Raw genomic sequence first — 24,202 nt, forward strand, 5'->3', positions numbered from 1 at the left:
TTTCAGTCAATATGTGTTGTTCATTTTTGCCACTAGTCTTTCCATTTTTTTCTGCCCTATTCAGATCCACACGTCTTTGATCAACGGGCGGCCCAGTGCTGACCAACTGACCCCAGAGCTGCTAGACTTCACCTCAGCCCGCTACATCCGGCTGCGTCTGCAGAGGATCCGCACGCTCAACGCCGACCTCATGACCCTCAGCTACCGTGACCCTAAGGAGGTGGACCCCATCGTCACCAGACGGGTATGGCTAAAGTACTAGCACTAGCTCTCACTAACTGTTCTATTTTCTGTTGAAATATTATGTTAAACCAAATTGGTCATTCATTCAAAATATGTGGTTTGTGCGTTTTGAAAAACGCTTAAAAAAAAATGTATATTGTATTTTTATGGTTTTAACAAACATTAAATATTTGCATCAGAATGTCTGAAGTAAAAGTTTAGACATCAGTTGTCATCTCTCCAGGCAGATTTGAGTGTTCTAACTTCATTGGCTTTGTATTTTGTTTCTGTCTTGTCATTCTAACTTGATTGGCATTGTGTTTCCTTCTGCAGTACTACTATTCCATCAAGGACATCTCAGTGGGCGGGATGTGCATCTGTTACGGCCACGCCCAGAGCTGCCCCTGGGACCCCGTTGCCAAGGTAACTCCAGGCCGTCTTCAGTTTTGCCCGTTCAGCCTCACACGGTGGCTGTCATTCAGCTTTTGTTTAGTGTAAAACTTGTTTACTGCCTTTCACATATTGTGTGAGATGTTAAGCCTGTCACATCTTGACTCAATTAAGCTCCTCTTATCGGATCAACATTGGTTCATTACTAATTTGTTGTAATTGCTATATACACTTATTCTAAAGAGTACTTTTATATAAATGTTATGCAAAGTATGGTAGTAATACTTCTTTATGAGAAATATATTTGCCAAGCAAATTGTTTTTATAAGTGAATTTAGTATTCTCAGCTCCCCTATAGTCCCTGAAGGAATGGTACAGCCCAACACTTGCTCAGTTGAATTGGTTGCCTTCCTCATTAAGGGGGAATGTCACCTTTAACAAGAGGATGAGAAAGCAAGCACTAATCCTGTGACCCTTCAAATTGCCACTTGGAAATGCACTCATATATTTCACACCAACGTACAGATGTAGGATCTTAATTTGACCTGCAATGCAGGAAATGTAAAACTTGAAGTATATTTGAAGTTTAGAAAGGCTTTCAAATTTCAGGCTTGATTTTTCCTTGCGAAAAAATGTATTAACGCCTACAAAAATGTCAATGAAATATAATCCACATAATAATTCACATTTGCTGATTATTTTCCTGCTGTAGCAAACTGGCTCAAATGAAGATCCTACATCTGTAACACACACACATCATAACATGATACGCATACAACACACAAGTGTCACTTCACACCTTGTATAGGACAAGCTATTTGTTTGACAAGGAAAAATGAGAAAATAATGTGTGTGTGTGTGTCCCACTCCCAGCTGGCAATAGGACTAGAGCATAAGCATTCAATCGGTCACTTCCTGTGGCTCCTCCTCACCTCTCTCTCTCTTTTGTCCTCTCAGAAGTTGCAGTGTGTGTGTGAGCACAATACGTGTGGGGAGAGCTGTAATGAGTGTTGCCCCGGCTACCACCAGGAACCGTGGCAACCGGGAACCCTCTCCAACGGCAACACATGCGAGAGTAAGCTGCACTTGGTCTTTTTGGGCCTAAGGGGAAATAAGTTTAAACCTTATCTTAAGTAGAAGACCATACTGTGCATGTTGCCCTTGGTTTGTCACTTAGTAAATAAAGACATGGAAATTACATACTGGATTTAGACTTGATTTAAAGTGTGCCAGATAAAATAACGTTCACGCTTTTCAATTAAATCCACTTGCTTGTCTCACTTATTCATTGACACACATGAAAGAGGTTTTTGTTTTCCATCCCTATGATGAATTCCATACGACACTTTTGAAGTAATTCAAACATTTTAATATCAATAGTTGTGAAGCAGAGTTTGCTACTGTATGGGTTTTTACAAGCTTTTTATGTAAATGTCCTATTTTATATCATCATATCTCAGCTGTTTCAGCTCCGTAATGAAATTGCACATAAATTGTGCTTACTCAGAGTACAGAATAAAATAAAAACGTGTATGAACATGCATACACTGAGTGTACATAACATTAGGAACAGCTGCTCTTTCCATGCCATGGACTGACCAGGTGAATCCAGGTGAAAGCTATGATCCCTTATTGATGTCACATGTTAAATCTACTTCAATCAGTGTAGATGAAGGGGAGGAGACAGGTTAAAGAAGTATTTTTAAGCCTTGAGACAATTGAGACATGGATTGTGTATGTGTGCCATTCAGAGGGTGAATGGGCAAGACAGAAAATGTAAGTGCCTTTGAACAGAGTATGGTACTAGGTGCAATGGTTTGAGTGTGTCCAGAACTGCAACCCTGCTGGGTTTTTCACAACCCAACAGTTTCCTGTGTGTATCAAGAATGGTCCACCACCCAAAGGACATTTTATTTTTTACAGTTAACTAGGCAAGTCAGTTAAGAACATATTCTTATTTACAAGGACAGATTTGTACCTTGTCAGCTCAGGGATTCGATCCAGTAACCTTTTGGTTGGTAGCCCAATGCTCTAACCACTAGGCTACCTGCCACCCCATCTACCTGACTGTGGGAAGCATTGCAGTCAACATGGGTCAGTATCCCTGTGGAACGCTTTCGACACCTTGTAGTCCATGCCCCAACGAATTGAGTCTGTTCTGAGGGCTAAAGGGGGTCAACTCAATATTAGGAAGGTGTTCCTAATGTTTTGTACACTCAGTGTATATTCTTAATCTAAACTAACCTTTCACTACTCTCACATTAAAGGTAGACTCAGCGATATGACATTGGTGCACAAAGTAAAAACATAGGGGGTCAATTTCCGCAACAACTAGGAGCGGTGAAGCGCGAAGCTAAACTTGTCAGCTGTTTTGGTCCCGTACCTACCAGGCTCTAACAGTGTGAAGCGAACCCATGCACGTGCAGAGACAGGGTGTGACAGTATGAGAGCGAAGTCTGCATCTCCCTCATCGCAATATCTGAGTCTACCTATAAGATGCATTAGTTGTTATCTGACCTACTTAATATTCTCCTCCACTAGAATGTAACTGCCACAACAAGGCCGAGGACTGCTATTACAACCAAACCATGGACGACCACAAGATGAGCATGAACTCGCATGGTCACTTCCATGGCGGGGGTGTGTGTATCAATTGTACCCAGAACACGGCCGGTGTCAACTGTGAGACCTGCACAGATGGCTTCTACAGACCCCACGAGGTACCATCTCTTCACTGTCCCGTAATCTGATGCCCTCTTTGTGTCCCTATGGCCCCTGTAATGCAATCCATCAATATGGTACCCATTTCCTGAGGACCCCCCTGGTCTTCATTTTGTGTCGCTATGGTCCCTGTTACCTGAGGACCCCCCTGGTCTTCTTTTGTGTCCCTATGGACCCCATTACCTGAGGAACCCCCTGGTCTTCCTTTGTGTCCCTATGGTCCCCGTTACCTGACGACCCCCCTGGTCTTCTTTTGTGTCCCTATGGTCCCCGTTACCTGAGGAGCCCCCTGGTCTTCTTTTGTGTCCCTATGGTCCTCGTTACCTGAGGACCCCCCTGGTCTTCTTTTGTGTCCCTATGGTCCTCGTTACCTGAGGACCCCCCTGGTCTTCTTTTGTGTCCCTATGGTCCTCGTTACCTGAGGAACCCCCTGGTCTTCATTTTGTGTCCCTATGGTCCCCGTTACCTGAGGACCCCCTTGGTCTTCTTTTGTGTCCCTTTGGTCCCCGTTACCTGAGGACCCCCCTGGTCTTCTTTTGTGTCCCTAGGGTCCTCGTTACCTGAGGAACCCCCTGGTCTTCCTTTGTGTCCCTATGGTCCCCGTTACCTGAGGACCCCCCTGGTCTTCTTTTGTGTCCCTTTGGTCCCCGTTACCTGAGGACCCCCCTGGTCTTCTTTTGTGTCCCTATGGTCCCCGTTACCTGAGGACCCCTCTGGTCTTCTTTTGTGTCCCTATGGTCCTCGTTACCTGAGGACCCCCCTGGTCTTCTTTTGTGTCCCTTTGGTCCTCGTTACCTGAGGAACCCCCTGGTCTTCCTTTGTGTCCCTATGGTCCTCGTTACCTGAGGACCCCCCTGGTCTTCTTTTGTGTCCCTATGGTCCCCGTTACCTGAGGACCCCCCTGGTCTTCCTTTGTGTCCCTGCCTAGTGGCGTGCGCCTTTCTGTGCACTGTTGTGTACATTCCTATTGTCTGTGATTGGACAATAAGATCAGTGTGTGTGTGTGTGTGTGGTCCTGATTACAAACACATTGTAGTTTTCAAAAAGAAAGGACAACTAAGGCACTCTTCATTTAATTAATTAAAATGCCTTTATTTGTATGGCATGTTCAATAGAAACAAAGTTTTAAAAGGCCGAAATGCATCGGATTTTTAAAACTTTGTTTCTATTGAACATGCCATACAAATAAAGGCATTTTAATTAATTATATGAAGAGTGCCTTGTTTCTTTTTGATGACCAATTCACCCCTTTTACCAAAGAACACCTTCTGTCTACCAAAATGTACTACTGTGTACCTTAGTAGCGCTTCCCTTCCTCCTCTTTCTACTTTGTAGTTTTGGTTCTGTGGCTCAAAGAAAGATAATGGAGTTATTTGTTGCTGTGTCCTAGAATGACTGTAGAGAGGAACTACATTGGTGTCATGGTCCTTGCTTGGATGGATGAATGGCGATTTATTAAAGTTTTAATTTCAGTGTGTACCTTGTGTGGAATGTGAATGATCATTGTGTATTTGTTTCCTCCTGGGTGTGCGTGTATATGTGTGTGTGTGTCTGTGTGTGTAGATGTCGCCCTACAGTGAGAACCCATGTGTGGAGTGTGGCTGTGACATGAGGGGGTCTTTGACTTCTGCCTGCATCAGAGATGACAACCACGCCAAGTTGGAGAAAGGTACAAACACGGAACTGTACTGATTTTATTGCACTGTGACTGTGCTAACTGGACTATGCTAACTGGACTATGCTAACTGTGCTGTATTGACTGTGCTAACTGTGCTGTATTGACTGTGCTCATTAGACTATGCCAACTGTGCTGTATTGACTGTGCTAACTAGACCATGCTAACTGTGCTGTATTGACTGTGCTAACTAGACTATGCTAACTGTGCTGTATTGACCGTGCTAACTAGACTAAGCTAACTGTGCCGTATTGACTGTGCTAACTAGACTATGCTAACTGTGGTGTATTGACTGTGCTAATTGCTCAATGCTAACTGTGCTGTATTGACTGTGTTGTGCAGGTCTGAACCCAGGCCAGTGTCTGTGTAAAGAGGGCTTTGTGGGTGAGCGCTGTGAACGCTGTGCCTTTGGCTACAGGGACTTCCCCCTGTGTTCACGCTGTGAGTGCAGTTTGGAAGGCAGCCTCAACATCGACCCCTGCACAGAGTGCATCTGTAAGGTAACACTGGGGTAATATAGGGTAACACTTGCATGATGAGTAACCTTGCCTGAAGACCTGAATACTTGCGTTAGCTCCCTGAGCTAATGCCTAGGTTTTAGCTCAACAGGCTAAGACAGTCTTGTGCTCCTTGTCCCTGAATGTTCCTACCAAACTAATCCCCCTAACCTGATCTTCTCCACTGTGTGTGTGACTTAGGAGAATGTGATGGGGGCCAACTGTGACCTGTGTAAGCAGGGTTTCTACAACCTGGAGGAACGTAACCCAGAGGGATGCACAGAGTGTTTCTGCTTCGGTGTGTCTGACGTGTGTGAGAGTTCACCCTGGTCTTTGTTTCAGGTAACACACCGCAACTCCCACATCCAAATACACTCTCATCCACACATCGATTTAATTACTTAGTTGTTCCTTTGGACAAGAATATCCACAATATGCAGCAACCAACTCCAATGGTTCCACATCGTTTTGTTGGGAGCCTTTCAACTCTTTGATGCTGTTGAACTCAATAACACATAACCAGTAAATTGGACCGGCCTTTCTCCTGGCCCATAGACTGTTCACTCCAATGGATGGCTCCTTCCTACCCAAAGTGTCTCCATCTACACGGCACCCCTCACGGATGACGACAACAACCTCATTGTCCCCAGCATCACCATGATCCAGTCGTACCGTTTTGTGTCTACCTGGGCCGCTCCGGAGGGTTTCCTGGGGAACAGGGTAAGCGTTTTGCTGACATACAGTATACTGTACCTATGCTACCAACGCTAAACTCTCACCTACGGAGTTCCCGTATTCCTTCTGAACTCAAAGTTGTCCGTCTCAGTGAGATGTTCAGCTAGCTAATGACCTGCATGTATTAGCTTGGGACAAATTGATTTCACAATCCCCACAGGAGGGAGGAAATAGGCCTCTGTTCTCCCTATAGATTTATCTCTGTCTCTCTTGCTACTGGATTTCTCTCTTTTTCACTCTCCTCTCTCTCTTCTCTTTCTCCCCCTATCTCTCTCTTTTTACACTCGTCATTTGTAGTCCCCCTCTTCTTTCCTCCCACTGTGTGTTAATACAGGGTGCCCTGTAATTATAGTCAAGTAGGGCCGGGCACTTTATTAATCGCCAAATTAATGAGGTTCCATTCATTATAACCCTGTTGTATGTGTTATACTGTACCCATTAGTCCCTCCAGTGATTAGAATTAATTAATTAGAATTAGTCATTATTTCTGGCATGGCCTTAATATCTGGAGGGAGGGAGAGAAAGATAGAGGCAGCAATTATCCCTGTGGGCCTGATTTTACTTCAATATTTAGTGTAACGAATTTCGACTATTGCATATTTGCTGTAGGTAATGTTTTCTTGAGTCTAACACTTTCTCTATTTTTAAAATGTTCCCCTTTTTGTTTTTCCCCATTGCTTTGAAGCTGACATCATACGGAGGGCTTTTAAACTACACTGTGGCCTATGATGTTTCTGTGGACAATGTGGACAATTCTCTGCCATCACAGTTTGATTTGATTATTGAGGTAAGTTAATATTGTGCTAACTGGATATGTATTCAACCTGGCTGTGGTATTAGCTGTGGAATGCAAGATTGTGAACCTAGTTTACAGTAAAAGAAACCCCTAGACCATTATAGATTTGATTACCATTACGGAATTACCCGAATCACCCCTAAATCTAGAACCATTCCTAAGGATTGAGCATACCAACCCCCGTTAATATAAATCTAGATGTGTTGCTAAATGCCTTGCTGGATGCGTCCCCAGGGGAACGGGAGAACCCTGCGTCAGACGCCCCCCAAGCAGCTCTTCCTGACGCCCCTGCGGGAGCAGCTTGTTTCTGTGGAGCTCCTACCGCAGGGCTTCGTAGACCTACACACAGGCCAGAGGGTTGACAGGGACGAGCTGATGACAGTACTGGCGGACTTGGCCGGACTGAGGATCAGAGGCCACCTCAATGCCAGCGCAGAGGGGGCACTCAGGTTGAGCACCGTATCTCTGGACATGGCAGACATCAGGGCTGCTAACCCAGTCCAGGCCTGGAACGTGGAGCAGTGTGAGTGCCCCTGGGGCTACTTGGGCACATCCTGTGAGGTAAACACCCAGGTCACGTGACAGTAGCCAGGTTGATACTGTTTACTACTGTATGTGTCTAGTCTAGTTAATGACTTGAGCTGTGTCAGCATCCATTGTAGAAGCAAAGCTCATTATGCATTTCAGATGGCTAAGTTAGTTAGAGTTAGAAGAGCAGCAGTGTTGTGGGTTCGATTCTCACATAATCCACATATTTTCAATACATGTGTTTACTATAGATCACTTCAGATAAACACACCTTCTAAATCATGTCATACACTGAGTGTACAAAACATTAGGAACACTCCCCCATTCTGCCCTCAGAACAGCCACATGGACTTTACAAGGTGTCAAAAGTGTTCCACAGGGATGCTGGCCCATGTTGACTCCAATGCTTCCCACAGTAAAATTGGCTGGATGTCCATTGGGTGGTGGACCATTCTTGATACAAATCGGTGTGCCTGGCACCTATTACCATACCCCTGTCAAACGCACTAAAATCTTTTGTCATGCCCATTCACCCTCTGAACGGCAAACATTCACAATCCATGTCTCAATTGTCTCAAGGCTTAAAACTCCTTCTTTAACCTGCCTCCTCCCCTGATTGAAGTGGATTTAATAAGTGACATCAATAAGGGATCATAGCTTTCACCTGGATTCACCTGGTCAGTCTATGTCGTGTAAAGTTGTTAAAGTTTTGTATACTCAGTGTATGTGCCACATAGTCTGAATACCTGTTCTTATTTTATGTGACTTTGGGTAAAAGTGACCGCAAAATTATGATGTTTCTCTCTGTGTTTGTAGTACTGTTCATCTGGATTCTATCGGGTCGGCGGGATTCTGTTCGGAGGTAACTGTCTCCAGTGTGAGTGTAATGACCACGCTACAGAATGTGACATCAACGGAGTCTGTCTGGTGAGTCTCACATATCTGTCCCACGTCATGTTTAGACAGCAGGGGGCCAGAAACGTAGATATATGAGAAATAGATATACCATAAATGTATTCCATACATCTGTCAATGAAGTCTGTCCGGCGAGTCACCTATCTGTCTAACGTCATGTTTAGACAGGGGCCAGAGACGTAGGAATATGACCCATAGATATCAGTGGAGGCTGCTGAGGGAAGGACGGCTCATGATAATGGCTGGAGCGGAGCAAATGGAAACCATGTGTTTGATGTATTTGATACCATTCCACCTTGTCTGCTCCAGCCATTAAGACGAGCACGTTCTCCCCAATTAAGGTAACACCAACCTCCTGAGATAGGTATACCATACATCTATGGCTTGTTTGTGGGTTCTAAGCGTGATCGCATCTACTGCCACCACCATCTGTGTAAAATAAGGACATGGTCACATCCAGCCGTTTATCTGACCCTAACATCTGGACTAGCTAACCTCTCAACTAGTTAGAGCTTCACTTCACAGCTAGAGGCTAGACCAATGGACAAACCCTCAGTATGAAGCTTCCTGGCTTGAGCTGTGTTTGTTGACAGCCATATGATGGGTCACTGTTCTGGCTGCGTCTAAAATGGCTTCCATATTTCCTATACAGCGTACGACTTTTGGCTAGAGCCGACCGTCCTATTCCCTATACAGTGCACGACTTTATGGTGAACAGCGTGCGCAGTTTGGGCTCTGTTTCAAATGAATTCCTTCCCCTATTGGGTGACAAGTTAATCCTGAGTAATGCTGTGTTAGGTGTTTAAATGGCGTGTGACAAAGCAATGATTATCCAATGGCGACTGCCAGGCGTTCATTCTGTCAATATACAATGTAAATCAAAAGGCATGCTAAAGCTAGTAGCTACTACGTTCAATTGAACAAGTGAAGATGATTCACTTTGATTCGGTTAGGTTTAGCAGTTCGGTGCACTTAAAGGGATAGTTCACATTTCAAAATTTTATCTTACTTACCTAGGGGTGGTCATCCAAAATTGAAAAAGTGAACTATCCCTTTAACATGGCAGTGGAGGTTTTATCCCAAGACATTGTGGTTGCTATGGAGTGTATGGCAGTGTAAGGGCATGTGTGTCCTTACAAGAAGGAAGAAGTGAAGAAGTTTTATCGGGACACTGTTGCCTTAAATCATTCCCCAGGACTGTACCCACAATACCACTGGGCCCCACTGTAACCAATGCCTTCCCGGTTACTATGGCGACACCTCAGATGGCACCCCGGAGGACTGCCAGAGATGTGCCTGCCCGCTGATAGTGGCGACGAACAAGTGAGTGACTGTGCCAACTCTGTGCCAATGTACCATTCATTCAGATTCTAGAAACCCTCTCCATGGTGATAGATAGGTCACATGTGCGTGGGCGCTGGGTGGTGGAGAGTTTGGCCGTTACACACTGAGTGTACAAAACATTAGGAACATCTTCCTAATATTGAGTTGCACCCCATTTTGCCCTCAGAACAGACTCAATTCGTCAGACTCTACAAGGTGTCGAAAGCGTTCCACAGGGATGCTGACCCATGTTGACTGCAATGATTCCCACAGTTGTGTCAAGTTGGCTGGATGTCCTTTGGGTGGTGGACCATTCTTTATTTTTGTTTACATTTATTTTATTTAGCCTTTATTTAACCAGGAAGGGCTCATTGAGATTTCAAATCTATTTTTCAAGAGCGTCCTGGCCAAGATAGGCAGCACCAAGTCATAACAAAAATTACAGACAAACAACATGAAAAACTACAAGTAATCTATTAAAAATCATAGAATTCACAAGAGTATAACAAAGTCAAAAACAGCAAATTAAAAACATTGACAGGTCAGTGAATCAGTCTCAAGATCATTCATCAGTGATTTAAAAATAAAAGGATAAAAGTTCTTACAGTTTAAAAGTATTTTAAACAAACTGTTGAGCATGAAAAACCCAGAAGCGTTGCAGTTCTTGACAAATGGCACAAATACACAATCCATGTCTCAATTGTCTCTACATGGATTGTGTATTTAACAGGTGACATCAATAAGGGATCAAAGCTTTCACCTGGATTCACCTGGTCAGTCTATGTCATGGAAATAGCATGTGTTCCTAATGTTATGTGCACTCAGTGTAGGTTCTTATGTCAACAACAGAATGTTTCAACTGCCCCAGATATTTTATTGTGTGAATAGATACGAAGCATAAATGTAGTTGTGGAACAATTTTAGTGGTGGAGCTAAGAGGTGAGTTCTGCCTCCATACAATATGAAATGCTTCAAGTTGAAGAAAAGCCCTATAGAAACACAAATCATAATCATAAAATCTGTAGCTCTTAGTGATACGTCATGTAGACTCCCCCTAACACTCCTGTCTTTTACACTGCTGGTCTCTTCTTCAGTTTCAGCCCCACCTGTTTCCTGGAGGGCCCTGGACAGGTGACATGTGACCAGTGCCAGCAGGGTTACACTGGGACTAAGTGTGAGAGGTATGTAGACCAAATGTTCTTAAACCTAATCTTGTCTGTTTGACCCTGTCTTCACTTCTTAGACCTATACTATATAATCAGAAATGTTTCACTTGTTGCTAAGTACATATTAGTAATTACACTTAACAGTTTGTATGGAAAAAGATGTATTGTAAGTGAAACTCAGTTACAGTATACACCAATACTAGTCTCAACCATTTCATGAATCGTATGGTTAAGGTTATTATATCGAACTTTAACTTCTCCAGGTGTGCTAATGGTTACCATGGCGACCCGGCGGTGGCAGGCAAGGAGTGTGTGCTGTGTGAGTGTAATGGAAACGTGAACCCCTGGGACCCGGGTCACTGTGACACCAGCAGCGGTGTGTGTCTGAAGTGTCACAGCCACACCAGCGGAGACGACTGTGAGAGGTGTGAGGACGGCTACTATGGTGACGCCATCACTGCCAAGAACTGCCAGGGTAAGAGAGCTGTGATGATGATGATGTTTATTGTCCTTATAGAGGATTCTTCCACAGATCCCCTCACAGTTACAAATTTACTACAAGAAACATCCTTCACCTAGACGTGCAGTGCATCTATAATATGTACCAAATCAGGTCAGAGATTATACAGGGAAAATAGACAGGAAATAGACACTTTTGCTTGTTTCTGAGTAGCATTTAGTCAGTCAGTGGAATTCTGAGTGAAGGACATGGCCAACCATTCACAGATTAAGTCTCAACTTTGACCTAGTTCTGCGCTGTCACGTGTCTGACCTGTTCCTAACAATAAGGTCTGTTTTGGGTCAGGGCCCGTATTCACAAAGTGTCTCTGAATAGAGGTGTGCTGATCTGGGACCGGGTCCTCCCTGACCATGTAATCTCATTCATTATGATCTATAATGCTAAACTGACCCTAGATCAGCACTCCTATTCTGAGACGCTTCGTGAATACAGACCCAGACATGTTACCTTAGGCACTGGGAGGCCAAAGTTTAGGCTCAATCCCTGCCTGGATACGAACAATGATGTGTATAAACCCTGGATTGCTAATGCTATGTATTTCCCAATGAGAGGCTTTGAAGCCACCGATCGTCCATTTTGGTACTCCCCAGAAGGAGCAGTCCTCCATAGGAATGAAAGGAATTCTACAGCATTTCAATTAAATGGGACAAAGGACAAAATTGCATGTCTTTTTTATTGTAGTGGGAACAGTAACAGTAGTTTCAAATAATATACTTTAAGGAAAATGTTAATGTTTAGTTGCCATAATATAATTTAAAAGTATGCATTAAGGTGTCTGTAATATAATAAACATGTCAAAAACAAATGTAGACATTAATAAATGCATTTCTATAGCTTCCAAAATATTTTTTTACAATATTTTTTACGGGGAGTAAAAAATAGTGTTTACATAAATAATTGGTTAAGATATGGTATGAGACTTGCCCTCTCAAGGCAGCTTATGAACAGTTTATGAAGTCTTTTAAGAATTATGGTAATTATGAATTATGGTAATTATGCATTCCCAGACCTGGTTTTGTGACAATGTCAGCATACCACAACATTGAAAATGCATATATGTTATGAGAATAGGAATTTAATGTTCATAGTGAGATATGTGATACTGGTAATGGATTCAGTCAACACCTAGAATGGCGTTCATTTCACCATCAAACATAGTCAAAAATATTGTGGTAGATGTGCAATTTTACTTAAAATGTGTGTATTTCCTTCTTATGAAAGGCAACTGTAGAAGAGCTCTTTATAATGGATAGAGTGACATCTAGGGGAATATCGTAATACTGCAAGTCAGCCTCCTTGCAGTAAACTTTCTAAAATCTTTTCCATGTCTGCATAATGTCTATACTACATGAAAAAAACTGTATTTTATAATCAAAATGGCACTTTGAGAATTGTATGATTATTTTAGGATATATCTCTCCACTTACCGGTATTATTTTCAACATAAAATTGGAGCAAGTGTCCTGGTGTTATAAACATGTACGTTAACGACTGTTTTACTCCTATTTCTCCCCTGTGTGTAGCTTGCAGTTGCCATGGAAATGGGTCATACTCGGCCATATGTGACCTGCTCACTGGACAGTGTACCTGCAAACCCAACGTAGTGGGAGAGAAGTGTGACCAGTGTCAGGTATGTAGACTGTATATCATTCTCTGTTTCACAATATATTCACAACTTCAAACTCACATACCAATTGTCCCTAGTTATGGCCTATGGTCACACCAAGAAAAACTCCAGCCCCTTCCTTCCACCCTCCATTTTCTGTGTAATTCCACCCTATTCCCATACCTCTCCTTGCAATTAGTATTTGGAATTTGGAAAGGCATGCTAAGTTTCCAGCCCAGTCCATTGGAACGCTTAGTTCTCAGAGGGTGTCCAAGGTCTCCCGCTTCTTTCCTCCCTGCGTCCCGCTTCCCACACCCGCCTTCCAATAAAGCCCAGCTGGTCAAAATGCAGTCCAATGTTTTGGATATATTCATTAGCACGATCAGATTGTCTGTCTGCTCACACCCTGGCAAAGAGAGATAGGGAAGAGAGAGGGAGCGAGGGAATATGGTAAGGAGGGAGGGAGGGAGGGAGGGAGAGAGAGAGAGAGAGAGAGAGAGAGAGCGAGAGAGAGAGAAGAGAGAGAGAGAGAGAGAGACAGACAGACAGACAGACAGACAGACAGACAGACAGAGGGATAATATTTTGTTGCTTATTTAGAGCAGAGTTGGTTTGTTTGGTTGGGGAGGGGTCTTTGGCTGGGCAAGGACTGTTCAAATGGAACCAAAAGGACTGTTCCAATGGAACCAAAAGGACTGTTCAAATGGAAACAAAAGGACTGTTCCAATGGAACCAAAAGGACTGTTCAAATGGAACCAAAAGGACTGTTCAAATGGAACCAAAAGGACTGTTCCAATGGAACCAAAAGGACTGTTCAAATGGAACCAAAAGGACTGTTCAAATGGAACCAAAAGGACTGTTCAAATGGAACCAAAAGGACTGTTCAAATGGAACCAAAAGCACTGTTCAAATGGAACCAAAAGGACTGTTCAAATGGAACCAAAAGGACTGTTCAAATGGAACCAAAAGGACTGTTCCAATGGAACCAAAAGGACTGTTCAAATGGAACCAAAAGGACTGTTCAAATGGAACCAAAAGGACTGTTCAAATGGAACCAAAAGGACTGTTCCAATGGAACCAAAAGGACTGTTCAATTGGAACCAAAAGGACTGTTCAAATGGAACCAAAAGGTCTGTTCAAATGGAACCAAAAGGACTGTTCCAATGGAACCAAAAGGACTGTTCCAATGGAACCAAAAGGACTGTTCAAATGGAACCAAAAGGACTGTTCAAATGGAACCAAAAGGACTGTTCAAATGGAACCAAAAGGACTGTTCCAATGGAACCAAAAGGACTGTTCCAATGGAACCAAAAGGACTGTTCAAATGGAAACAAAGGGACTGTTCAAATGGAACCAAAAGGACTGTTCAAATGGAACCAAAAGGACTGTTCCAATGGAACCAAAAGGACTGTTCAAATGGAAACAAAGGGACTGTTCAAATGGAACCAAAAGGACTGTTCAAATGGAAACAAAGGGACTGTTCAAATGGAACCAAAAGGACTGTTCAAATGGAAACAAAGGGACTGTTCAAATGGAACCAAAAGGACTGTTCAATTGGAACCAAAAGGACTGTTCAAATGGAACCAAAAGGTCTGTTCAAATGGAACCAAAAGGACTGTTCCAATGGAACCAAAAGGACTGTTCAAATGGAACCAAAAGGACTGTTCAAATGGAACCAAAAGCACTGTTCAAATGGAACCAAAAGGACTGTTCAAATGGAACCAAAAGGACTGTTCAAATGGAAACAAAAGGACTGTTCCAATGGAACCAAAAGGACTGTTCAAATGGAACCAAAAGGACTGTTCAAATGGAACCAAAAGGACTGTTCAAATGGAACCAAAAGGACTGTTCCAATGGAACCAAAAGGACTGTTCAATTGGAACCAAAAGGACTGTTCAAATGGAACCAAAAGGTCTGTTCAAATGGAACCAAAAGGACTGTTCCAATGGAACCAAAAGGACTGTTCCAATGGAACCAAAAGGACTGTTCAAATGGAAACAAAGGGACTGTTCAAATGGAACCAAAAGGACTGTTCAAATGGAACCAAAAGGACTGTTCCAATGGAACCAAAAGGACTGTTCCAATGGAAACAAAGGGACTGTTCAAATGGAACCAAAAGGACTGTTCAAATGGAAACAAAGGGACTGTTCAAATGGAACCAAAAGGACTGTTCAAATGGAAACAAAGGGACTGTTCAAATGGAACCAAAAGGACTGTTCAATTGGAACCAAAAGGACTGTTCAAATGGAACCAAAAGGTCTGTTCAAATGGAACCAAAAGGACTGTTCCAATGGAACCAAAAGGACTGTTCAAATGGAACCAAAAGGACTGTTCAAATGGAACCAAAAGGACTGTTCAAATGGAACCAAAAGGACTGTTCAAATGGAACCAAAAGGACTGTTCCAATGGAACCAAAAGGACTGTTCAAATGGAAACAAAGGGACTGTTCAAATGGAACCAAAAGGACTGTTCAATTGGAACCAAAAGGACTGTTCAAATGGAACCAAAAGGTCTGTTCAAATGGAACCAAAAGGACTGTTCCAATGGAACCAAAAGGACTGTTCAAATGGAACCAAAAGGACTGTTCAAATGGAACCAAAAGGACTGTTCAAATGGAACCAAAAGGACTGTTCAAATGGAACCAAAAGGACTGTTCCAATGGAACCAAAAGGACTGTTCCAATGGAACCAAAAGGACTGTTCCAATGGAACCAAAAGGACTGTTCAAATGGAACCAAAAGGACTGTTCAAATGGAACCAAAAGGACTGTTCCAATGGAACCAAAAGGACTGTTCCAATGGAACCAAAAGGACTGTTCCAATGGAACCAAAAGGACTGTTCAAATGGAACCAAAAGGACTGTTCAAATGGAACCAAAAGGTCTGTTCAAATGGAACCAAAAGGACTGTTTAAATGGAACCAAAAGGACTGTTCAAATGGAACCAAAAGGACTGTTTAAATGGAACCAAAAGGACTGTTCAAATGGAACCAAAAGGACTGTTCAAACGGAACCAAAATGACTGTTTAAATGGAACCAAAAGGACTGTTCAAATGGAACCAAAAGGACTGTTCAAATGGAACCAAAAGGACTGTTCCAATGGAACCAAAAGGACTGTTTAAATGGAACCAAAAGGACTGTTCCAATGGAACCAAAATGACTGTTCAAATGGAACCAAAAGGACTGTTTAAATGGAACCAAAGGGACTGTTCAAATTGAACCAAAAGGACTGTTCAAATGGAACCAAAAGCTCATGAATTTAGATCATATTTATCTAGGGAGAACAGCTAGCAGTCTTGGGCTTCTCTCTCTTTCAGTGTGTTCTATTAATGTTTAACCCAATTGGGGGTGTAGATATAGAGTGATGGGGAGGGAAGGTGGGGGAGCAGCTTCTCTCTAATCCCAGAATCAGATGCTCTGGCTGGTGTAAATTCTGACCCACGTCCTGGCCTGGCTGTGTGGTTCCTGGTTCTCTGTTGGGTCCAATGTGGACTGAGAGTTGACAGCTTTGGCAGAGAGGACTGATAGAGACAGATGAAGCCCTCCGCCAGTAATATTAGAGGAGATGGGATATACTTCCTGCCTGTTCATGTTAGATGGTAACTGTGAGGTGATTGGTGACAGTGAGACCCTCTGCTGATAGTGATGATGTCATTGGTCATGGAGAAGTATTACTTCCAGTGTCTCTTGGCATCCTGCCACATGCTCTCTATCAAGGATACAGATAGGATCTTAATTGGAGCCAGTTTGTTACAGCAGGAAAATAATCCTGCAAAAACAGGAAATGTGAATTATTATGTGGATTATATATCATGGACATTTTTGTAGTGGTTGCAAAAAATATTGTAAGGGAAAATCAAGTCTGAAGATCCTACATCTGTATGTCTGGATATAGTTGAGGGAAAATCAGCAAGATTCAGAAGGTTAACTGATAGAAGTTAGTAACAATTGGTATTTTCTTCTGTGTGTTTTACAGGTGGGCTTCCACAGTCTTCTCAGTGGACAGGGGTGCAGAGACTGTAACTGTAGCCAATCAGGATCTGTGTCCACAGCATGTGAGGAGGAGGGGCGGTGCCAATGCATCCCAGGGGTGGCGGGGGACAAATGTGACCGCTGTTACCATGGTTACTTCAACTACCAGGACAGCGGGTGTACACGTAAGGCCACAAACTTTACCCAAACTTTAACAGACATATTCATTTGAGTTTAACTCTGATCTGATCTTCATTCTCTCTACCCCCCCTCTCTCTCTATCTATCTATCTATCTATCTATCTATCTATCTATCTATCTATCTATCTATCTATCTATCTATCTGTATCTCTATCTGTATCTCTCTGTATCATTATCGCTCTTTGTATCTTTCTCTCTCTGTATCTCTCTCCGTCTGTTATTTTTCTCTCTTCTCCTCCATCAGAGTGTGAGTGTGCCCACACCCACGGAAACTGTAACGCGACGACAGGCAAGTGTATCTGCCCTCCCCACACCATAGGAGAGAAGTGTGAGTTGTGTGAGGAAGGTCATTGGGGTCACGACACTGTGGCAGGTTGTAAGGTAAAACATCTCTATAAACACAACTTTATAAGCCTTTATAATGCCAACATATGCCTATGTATGTTATTTTAAGGCCAACATGGATGCTTCAAAAGCACATTCATATCATAATAGGTGTTCATAAAAGCTCATCTTTGCCCCCCTTAGTCATGTGATTGCAGTGAGGCGGGCAGTTCTGCTGCCCAGTGTGACCTCACCAATGGGCAGTGCCTGTGCCGCCCGGATTTCGCCAGTGAGAAATGTGACCAGTGCACCATGGGCTACAGGGGCTACCCAGAATGCACGGCGTGCAACTGCAACATCAACGGCACCAGAGAGGAGTTCTGTGATAAGGAACTGGGCCTGTGCAGCTGTGAGGCCCCAGGGAACTGTGTGTGCAAGGTACTGCAACCGCTGGTAAAACTGGTTGAACAAACAAGCAGTAAATCCACATGGTGGAATATCATATCCGTTATGGCCTAAGATAGTGTTTTGTTTTATTGTGTCTGTTCGAAGTATGTTGTCTGTTTTAATTTATTGGTCTGTGGTTGCCAGGACAATGTGGGCGGAGGAGGCTGTGATGAGTGTAAGAAGGGATCCTTCGGCCTATCTGGTCCTAACCCGGCCGGCTGCAGCCCCTGTTTCTGTTTTGGAGTCTCCTCAGACTGTGAGGAGCTCGGTGGGATGGTCCGTGTACCGGTGAGTAAAGTCTGTCAAAACTCAACTTGGGGTCTGTTCAGTGAGGTAAACATTACAGAAGGTTCAGATCGAAATGTATAATGTAGAACAGATATTATGGTCTGTCGGATAGAATAGTGAATATTGTCAGCTCTATTCATTCTATTTCTATATGCAACGTTCTGAACATTTCTGGTCCCTGAATACAGCTTAGGATTCCTGTTTTAGTCCCGCCCATCTGCTTCCTCTACAGATGGGTGGCTATGCTAACAGGATAGAGAAACCGTCCATCATTGTCTGAAGGGGTTGAGCAGCCTTCCCTCTTCCACCTCTATATGAATTTACTGCACATTTGTCAAACAATATACTTGTTCTTTCTTTTCTCAATTTGGGATGGTAATACCTTTGTTTGGTAATCCACTTATATTCTTCAAATAACAAGCATTAATATAACAACTTGGCTTCTATTTGGCTGGGTTATGTCAAAATCGTCTTCTCTGGCATGTTTATAACCTTGTAGCCAATTAACCAACGGCATAAGTCAAATCTAAAGATTCATGCTTGGAGCCTGGTGTTTTTCCTGATAATGTGTCATGACCAGGAAGTTATCATCTACAAGTTATTTGGAAGTTCTAAGCTATTTGATCAGGTCATCCAGACGATGTCTTGGTCCCTGCTCACAGTAACTAGTCAGCTGTGTTCTGTCTACTCTTCTCATCTGTGTCTGGATGAAGAAAAGTGTCTGTATTCTCATTATTCTTGAGTGAACTGAATGCTCCTAATTAGCTTCATTTTAATTGGGCACAATAAAGAGGAAATGAAATGCCCAGACAGATGCCTAAACAGGATGCCCATCTGTTGTGGGCCGGCTGCTTCGTGATGCCACGTACGGTGCCTGCTGCTCGCAGCCTGGTGTGCCCGCTGGGTGCCCGGCTCAAGGACGCACGTGCCCTGTGTACCATTTAGCGTGGGCACACGGAGGTGGCACCCCCTCCCAGCCACCCAGGCAGAGGAATCTGAAAGGACCCCAGATGTAGCTAGCCGGGGCTATTTATTTCCTGGTACTAATTAGTGATAAGAGATGGCACAGCTGAGCTGGCGGTAGACCTACTTGTGGGGGGGTGAGGAAAAAGAGTGGTTCTTCACTGATTGGGAAAAGTTTGCAATAAACTGAATGACACGATAGTGAGATCTCTTGATATGAAGAACTGTAGGAGAAGCAAATATGTGTGTCTGCATCTTTGTGTGTGTGTGTGTGTGTGTGTGTGTGTGTGTGTGTGTGTGTGTGTGTGTGTGTGTGTGCGTGCGTGCGTGCGTGCGTGCGTGCGTGCGTGCGTGCGTGCGTGCGTGTATGTCTATGCACATGCTCATGCATTTGTGTATATTTACCGGTCCATACAGATCACACTGGGGTCTGACCCAGAGCTGCTGCATGTGGTCAGTCAGAGTGACCCCCAGGGCAGTGTGGAAGGGGTCTACTACCAGGCCTCAGACATGCTGCTGGACACCAGGGAGATAGAAAACATCACACTGCCTGGACCCTACTACTGGAGGCTTCCCAAACACTACCAGGGAAATAAGGTGTGTATCTCAGACCTCTGTTACTTGTGTCTGTGAGAGAGCGATGCTGAATCATAAACACACACATCTTATTCTCTGGTTAGTTGTTGTCGTATGGAGGGAAGCTGTCCTACGTGGTGGCGTTCTATGCTCTGGACGGGGCCGGCCTGGCCAACTACGAGCCTCAGGTCCTGATGAGGGGGGGTCATCTGGGAAAGAAGGTCATCTACATCGATATGCCTGCCCCTGACAACAGGGTCAAAACACGTCAGGACGTCCCACTGACCGAGGTAAGGAGGACACCAGATACAATACCTAAAGCTGGACTAGTTTGACTACCATGGGTTCGAACCCATTATGTCCTGCATGCTACAAGACTGTGTTATCCGGCTGAGCTAAAGCCTACAAATCCTACGAATGAATTAATATAATCAAATCTGCTTTGATTTCTCTTGATCAGCACAAGTGGAAGTATTTCAACTCTGTGTCAGAGAAAGCTGTGAGTCACTCCGACTTCTTGGCGGTCCTGAGCAACATCGAGTACATCAACATCAAGGCCTCGTATGGTACAGGGTTGCAGCAGAGCAGGTTAGTACACACACACACGCACACACACATAATCGCGTACACACACACACATATTTTTGTGTCGACGCTATAAAGCGACTATGATATCATAATTGTATTTGTCTTTCACTAGAATCTCCAATATCACCATGGATACGGCCCTAGAGGTGGAGGAGGGGTCAGAGGGTTTGGAGGTGGCGTGTCTGATAGAGACCTGTGACTGTCCAGCTGGCTACGCTGGACTGTCCTGCCAGGTCAGACAGATTTCCACCCCAAAAACAACATCATTTATTATGTACTACTTACTACTGTGTTTTGAGTCTATTATTTCACTTTCGTCTCTGTCGTCGGTGTGTGTTTGTGGTGTGTGTTTGTGGTGTGTGTTTGTGGTGTGTGTAGGAGTGTGCCCCCGGCTACTACCGCCAACCAGTGACTGATCTGAACCTGCGGGGGAAGAGACCCCTGATCCAGCCCTGCGTGCCTTGCCAGTGTAACAACCACAGCCAGGCCTGTGACCTGGACACAGGAGAATGCCTGGGCTGCCAGCACAACACAGCAGGCGAGCACTGTAACGTGTGCGGCTCTGGGTACTATGGGAACGTGAAAGGCTCCGTCAGTGACTGCTCTCTGTGTGCCTGCCCCCTCAAAGAGAACAGGTACCTGTCTCACTCTCCTCCTGTCAGTCGCATTTTCTGATAAGTGACGTGTTGAATTTGGAGTTGAAACGATAATATCTCATTCCACACATAGTATGTCTTTTGAAGAGATAGTCCAACTATTGATTTCACACTAGCACATATTCAATCTCATAAGATTTTAGAATATTGCTGCTTGGCAATATTCTAGTTCAAGGGGGATTTAGTGAATGGGTATCCTCTGGTAATACAGACCTGTTCCCAGCAGAGGGCAGTGATGAGATATAGTTGTGTGTTTAGCACTGTCTGACCCAGTGTATGTGTGTGTGTTGTGGTTTAGCTTCAGTCCTACCTGTGCAATGGAGGGAGTGATGGGAGACTTCCGGTGTAACGCCTGCAAGCCTGGTTATGAGGGACGCTACTGTGAGAGGTAAGAGAGAGTACTACACAGCTACTGTGGAGGTTAGAGAGAGTACTACACAGCTACTGTGGAGGTAAGAGAGAGTACTACACAGCTACCGTGGAGGTTAGAGAGAGTACTACACAGCTACTGTGGAGGTAAGAGAGAGTACTACACAGCTACTGTGGAGGTTAGAGAGTACTACACAGCTACTGTGGAGGTAAGAGAGAGTACTACACAGCTACTGTGGAGGTAAGAGAGAGTACTACACAGCTACTGTGGAGGTAAGGGAGAGTACTACACAGCTACTGTGGAGGTTAGAGAGAGTACTACTCAGCTACTGTGGAGGTAAGAGAGAGTACTACACAGCTACTGTGGAGGTAAGAGAGAGTACTACACAGCTACAGTGGAGGTAAGAGAGAGTACTACACAGCTACTGTGGAGGTTAGAGAGAGTACTACACAGCTACTGTGGAGGTTAGAGAGAGTACTACACAGCTACTGTGGAGGTTAGAGAGAGTACTACACAGCTACTGTGGAGGTTAGAGAGAGTACTACACAGCTACTGAGGAGATAAGAGAGAGTACTACACAGCTACTGTGGAGATAAGAGAGAGTACTACACAGCTACTGTGGAGGTTAGAGAGAGTACTACACAGCTACTGTGGAGGTAAGAGAGAGTACTACACAGCTACTGTGTGAGTTGTTGGATCAAAGTCAGTGTCTCTGTCACTAGAAGCCATCGCTACAACTCAGACTGAGACAAACGTTATATTTTCATTTTCTATTACATTATTTCTCCCACTCACTGTTTCTTTGCCATCCCCCCACCTCTCTCTCCCCCTCCCTTTCTCAGGTGTTCAGTGGGTTACTATGGGAACCCGTCTGGTCCAGGAGGGAAGTGTGAGGCGTGTCACTGTAGTACTGCAGGTTCTCTCCATCTAGTGTGTGACTCTCTGAAGGGCCAGTGTGAATGTAAGGCCGGGGTCAGGGGACATTTGTGTGACCAGTGCGAGGCGAGACACGTCCTGGACGGGGACCAGTGTGTCTGTGAGTACCTACCAACACACACACAACACACACACACACACACACACACACACAACTGCAGTAATGTCCTAATTGAAATCTGATATCCTGAACTCCTTTCTCTCCCTCCCTGCCTACTCCCTCTCCCCTCAGCGTGTGATGATGAGTGTACGGGTGTCCTCCTGGATGACCTGGATGCATTAGAGAGCTCCTTCCTGTCTGTCAACCTGACCGGGGTCATCCTGTCCCCCTACAGTACACTGGTCAGCCTGGAGAATGACACACTAGAGGTCAAGGTAAAAGAGGGCTCATGTTATACCTCTCTGTCTAGGAGGTCAGGAAGTCACCTTTTTAATCCCTGTCTTAAGTTCAGAAGTACTCAGTTGTCACACACTTGTCCTCATTTCTCTCCTAGAATCTGATGTCTTGGCAAAGAAGCCCAGCATATCACCTGAACAGGGCGGAGGAGGACTTGACAAATCTCACCCAGGACATAGACGGACTGCTACGGAAGGCTACAGGGCTGTCTGCTGATGGAGAGGAAGTGGCTCAGTCCACAGAGAACAGCATTACCCAGGGGGCCAAGTTTCTGGAGTACATCACCACCATTCACACTGCCATACAAGGTACAGCAAATAGCAACAGCACAACATGCATTGCTTTGTATTTATATTCCATCTTAGGTTTCCATAGGAAATGTGTAACTTCAAAGTATACCCATTTAGTGAACAATTGAATGTTTTGTGATATTGATCAATATTTGTGATATCTCCTGGTTGAGTAAAAGTGAAATATTTTTGTTCATAAGACAAATGGTTAACATCAAAGCCCCTCCCTCTCTGTGATTGGCTCAGTCCTGGCGGAGGAAGCTGCCGGTCTGAACAGGACAGAGAACGTGGATAAGGACGAGGCTAACAGCACACGTCTATGGGAGCAGGTGGCGGCCATGTTGGAAACCATCAAATTAGTCAACCTATCCCAGGCCAATGCCAGCGTCTCTACAGAACTCAGGTCAGTTAATGTTAGTAATACTGTTTCTAGTCATACTGGGGTGATTTGACTATAGGCCTACTGTGTAACACAGTTATGAGCTGTAATGGTGTTTAGTAAAGCTGTATTTAAGTATAGTTACTACACTATAGTATGTGTATGTACTCACCGCAGACTGGAAGAAACTTTTTCCTTTAACAAGTCCGACGAGAAGTATATACTGCTTTCACCGGAACAGGCTCAGATCCCAGTAATTTGCTTGAAGAAAAGACACAGGAAAAGGGGCCACAGATCGGGTTGTCTTCTGAGAATACGTAGGCGAGTGAGTACTCCCACTGCCATCCGTTCTTTTTGCTAACGTGCAATCAATGGAAAATAAAATTGATGACCTACGATTAAAAACTGCAATATCTTATGTTTCACCGAGAAGTGGCTGAACGACGATACGGATAATATAGAGCGGGTGGGATTTTCCATGCACCGGCAGAACAGAGAAGCTAGGTCTGATAAGACGAGGGGTGGAGGTGTGTGTCTTGTTGTCAATAACAGCTGGTGCGCAATCTCTAATATTAAAGAAGTCTCGAGGTATTGCTCGCCTGAGGTAGAGTACCTTATGTTAAGCTGTAGACCACACTATCTACCAAGAGAGTTCTCATCTATATTATTCGTAGCCGTCTATTTACCACCACAGCACGAAGCTGGCACTAAGACCGCTCTCAACCA

General features: G+C 44.1%; 1 protein-coding gene across 1 annotated transcript in view; it reads left to right on the forward strand.

Moving 5' to 3' along the window:
• The window catches only part of lama1 (laminin, alpha 1), a 74,146-nt gene that overhangs the window by 19,528 nt on the left and 30,416 nt on the right, over window positions 1-24,202 (forward strand). Inside the window, exons 5-33 of the mRNA XM_055928657.1 lie at window positions 65-244; window positions 556-645; window positions 1,570-1,687; window positions 3,154-3,332; window positions 4,897-5,002; window positions 5,351-5,508; window positions 5,707-5,847; window positions 6,061-6,225; window positions 6,926-7,027; window positions 7,271-7,597; window positions 8,381-8,491; window positions 9,675-9,802; window positions 10,897-10,983; window positions 11,232-11,443; window positions 13,012-13,118; window positions 17,067-17,247; window positions 17,507-17,643; window positions 17,791-18,024; window positions 18,178-18,321; window positions 19,702-19,881; window positions 19,965-20,150; window positions 20,321-20,448; window positions 20,561-20,681; window positions 20,827-21,083; window positions 21,403-21,492; window positions 22,317-22,510; window positions 22,643-22,785; window positions 22,905-23,115; window positions 23,344-23,500. Coding sequence (XP_055784632.1) covers window positions 65-244; window positions 556-645; window positions 1,570-1,687; window positions 3,154-3,332; window positions 4,897-5,002; window positions 5,351-5,508; window positions 5,707-5,847; window positions 6,061-6,225; window positions 6,926-7,027; window positions 7,271-7,597; window positions 8,381-8,491; window positions 9,675-9,802; window positions 10,897-10,983; window positions 11,232-11,443; window positions 13,012-13,118; window positions 17,067-17,247; window positions 17,507-17,643; window positions 17,791-18,024; window positions 18,178-18,321; window positions 19,702-19,881; window positions 19,965-20,150; window positions 20,321-20,448; window positions 20,561-20,681; window positions 20,827-21,083; window positions 21,403-21,492; window positions 22,317-22,510; window positions 22,643-22,785; window positions 22,905-23,115; window positions 23,344-23,500 — 4,574 coding nt within the window. The remainder of the gene's footprint in view (window positions 1-64; window positions 245-555; window positions 646-1,569; window positions 1,688-3,153; window positions 3,333-4,896; window positions 5,003-5,350; window positions 5,509-5,706; window positions 5,848-6,060; window positions 6,226-6,925; window positions 7,028-7,270; window positions 7,598-8,380; window positions 8,492-9,674; window positions 9,803-10,896; window positions 10,984-11,231; window positions 11,444-13,011; window positions 13,119-17,066; window positions 17,248-17,506; window positions 17,644-17,790; window positions 18,025-18,177; window positions 18,322-19,701; window positions 19,882-19,964; window positions 20,151-20,320; window positions 20,449-20,560; window positions 20,682-20,826; window positions 21,084-21,402; window positions 21,493-22,316; window positions 22,511-22,642; window positions 22,786-22,904; window positions 23,116-23,343; window positions 23,501-24,202) is intronic.

The sequence above is a fragment of the Salvelinus fontinalis genome, chromosome 7 (genome assembly GCF_029448725.1).
Source record: "Salvelinus fontinalis isolate EN_2023a chromosome 7, ASM2944872v1, whole genome shotgun sequence".
In the NCBI taxonomy this organism is placed as follows: Eukaryota; Metazoa; Chordata; class Actinopteri; order Salmoniformes; family Salmonidae; genus Salvelinus; species Salvelinus fontinalis.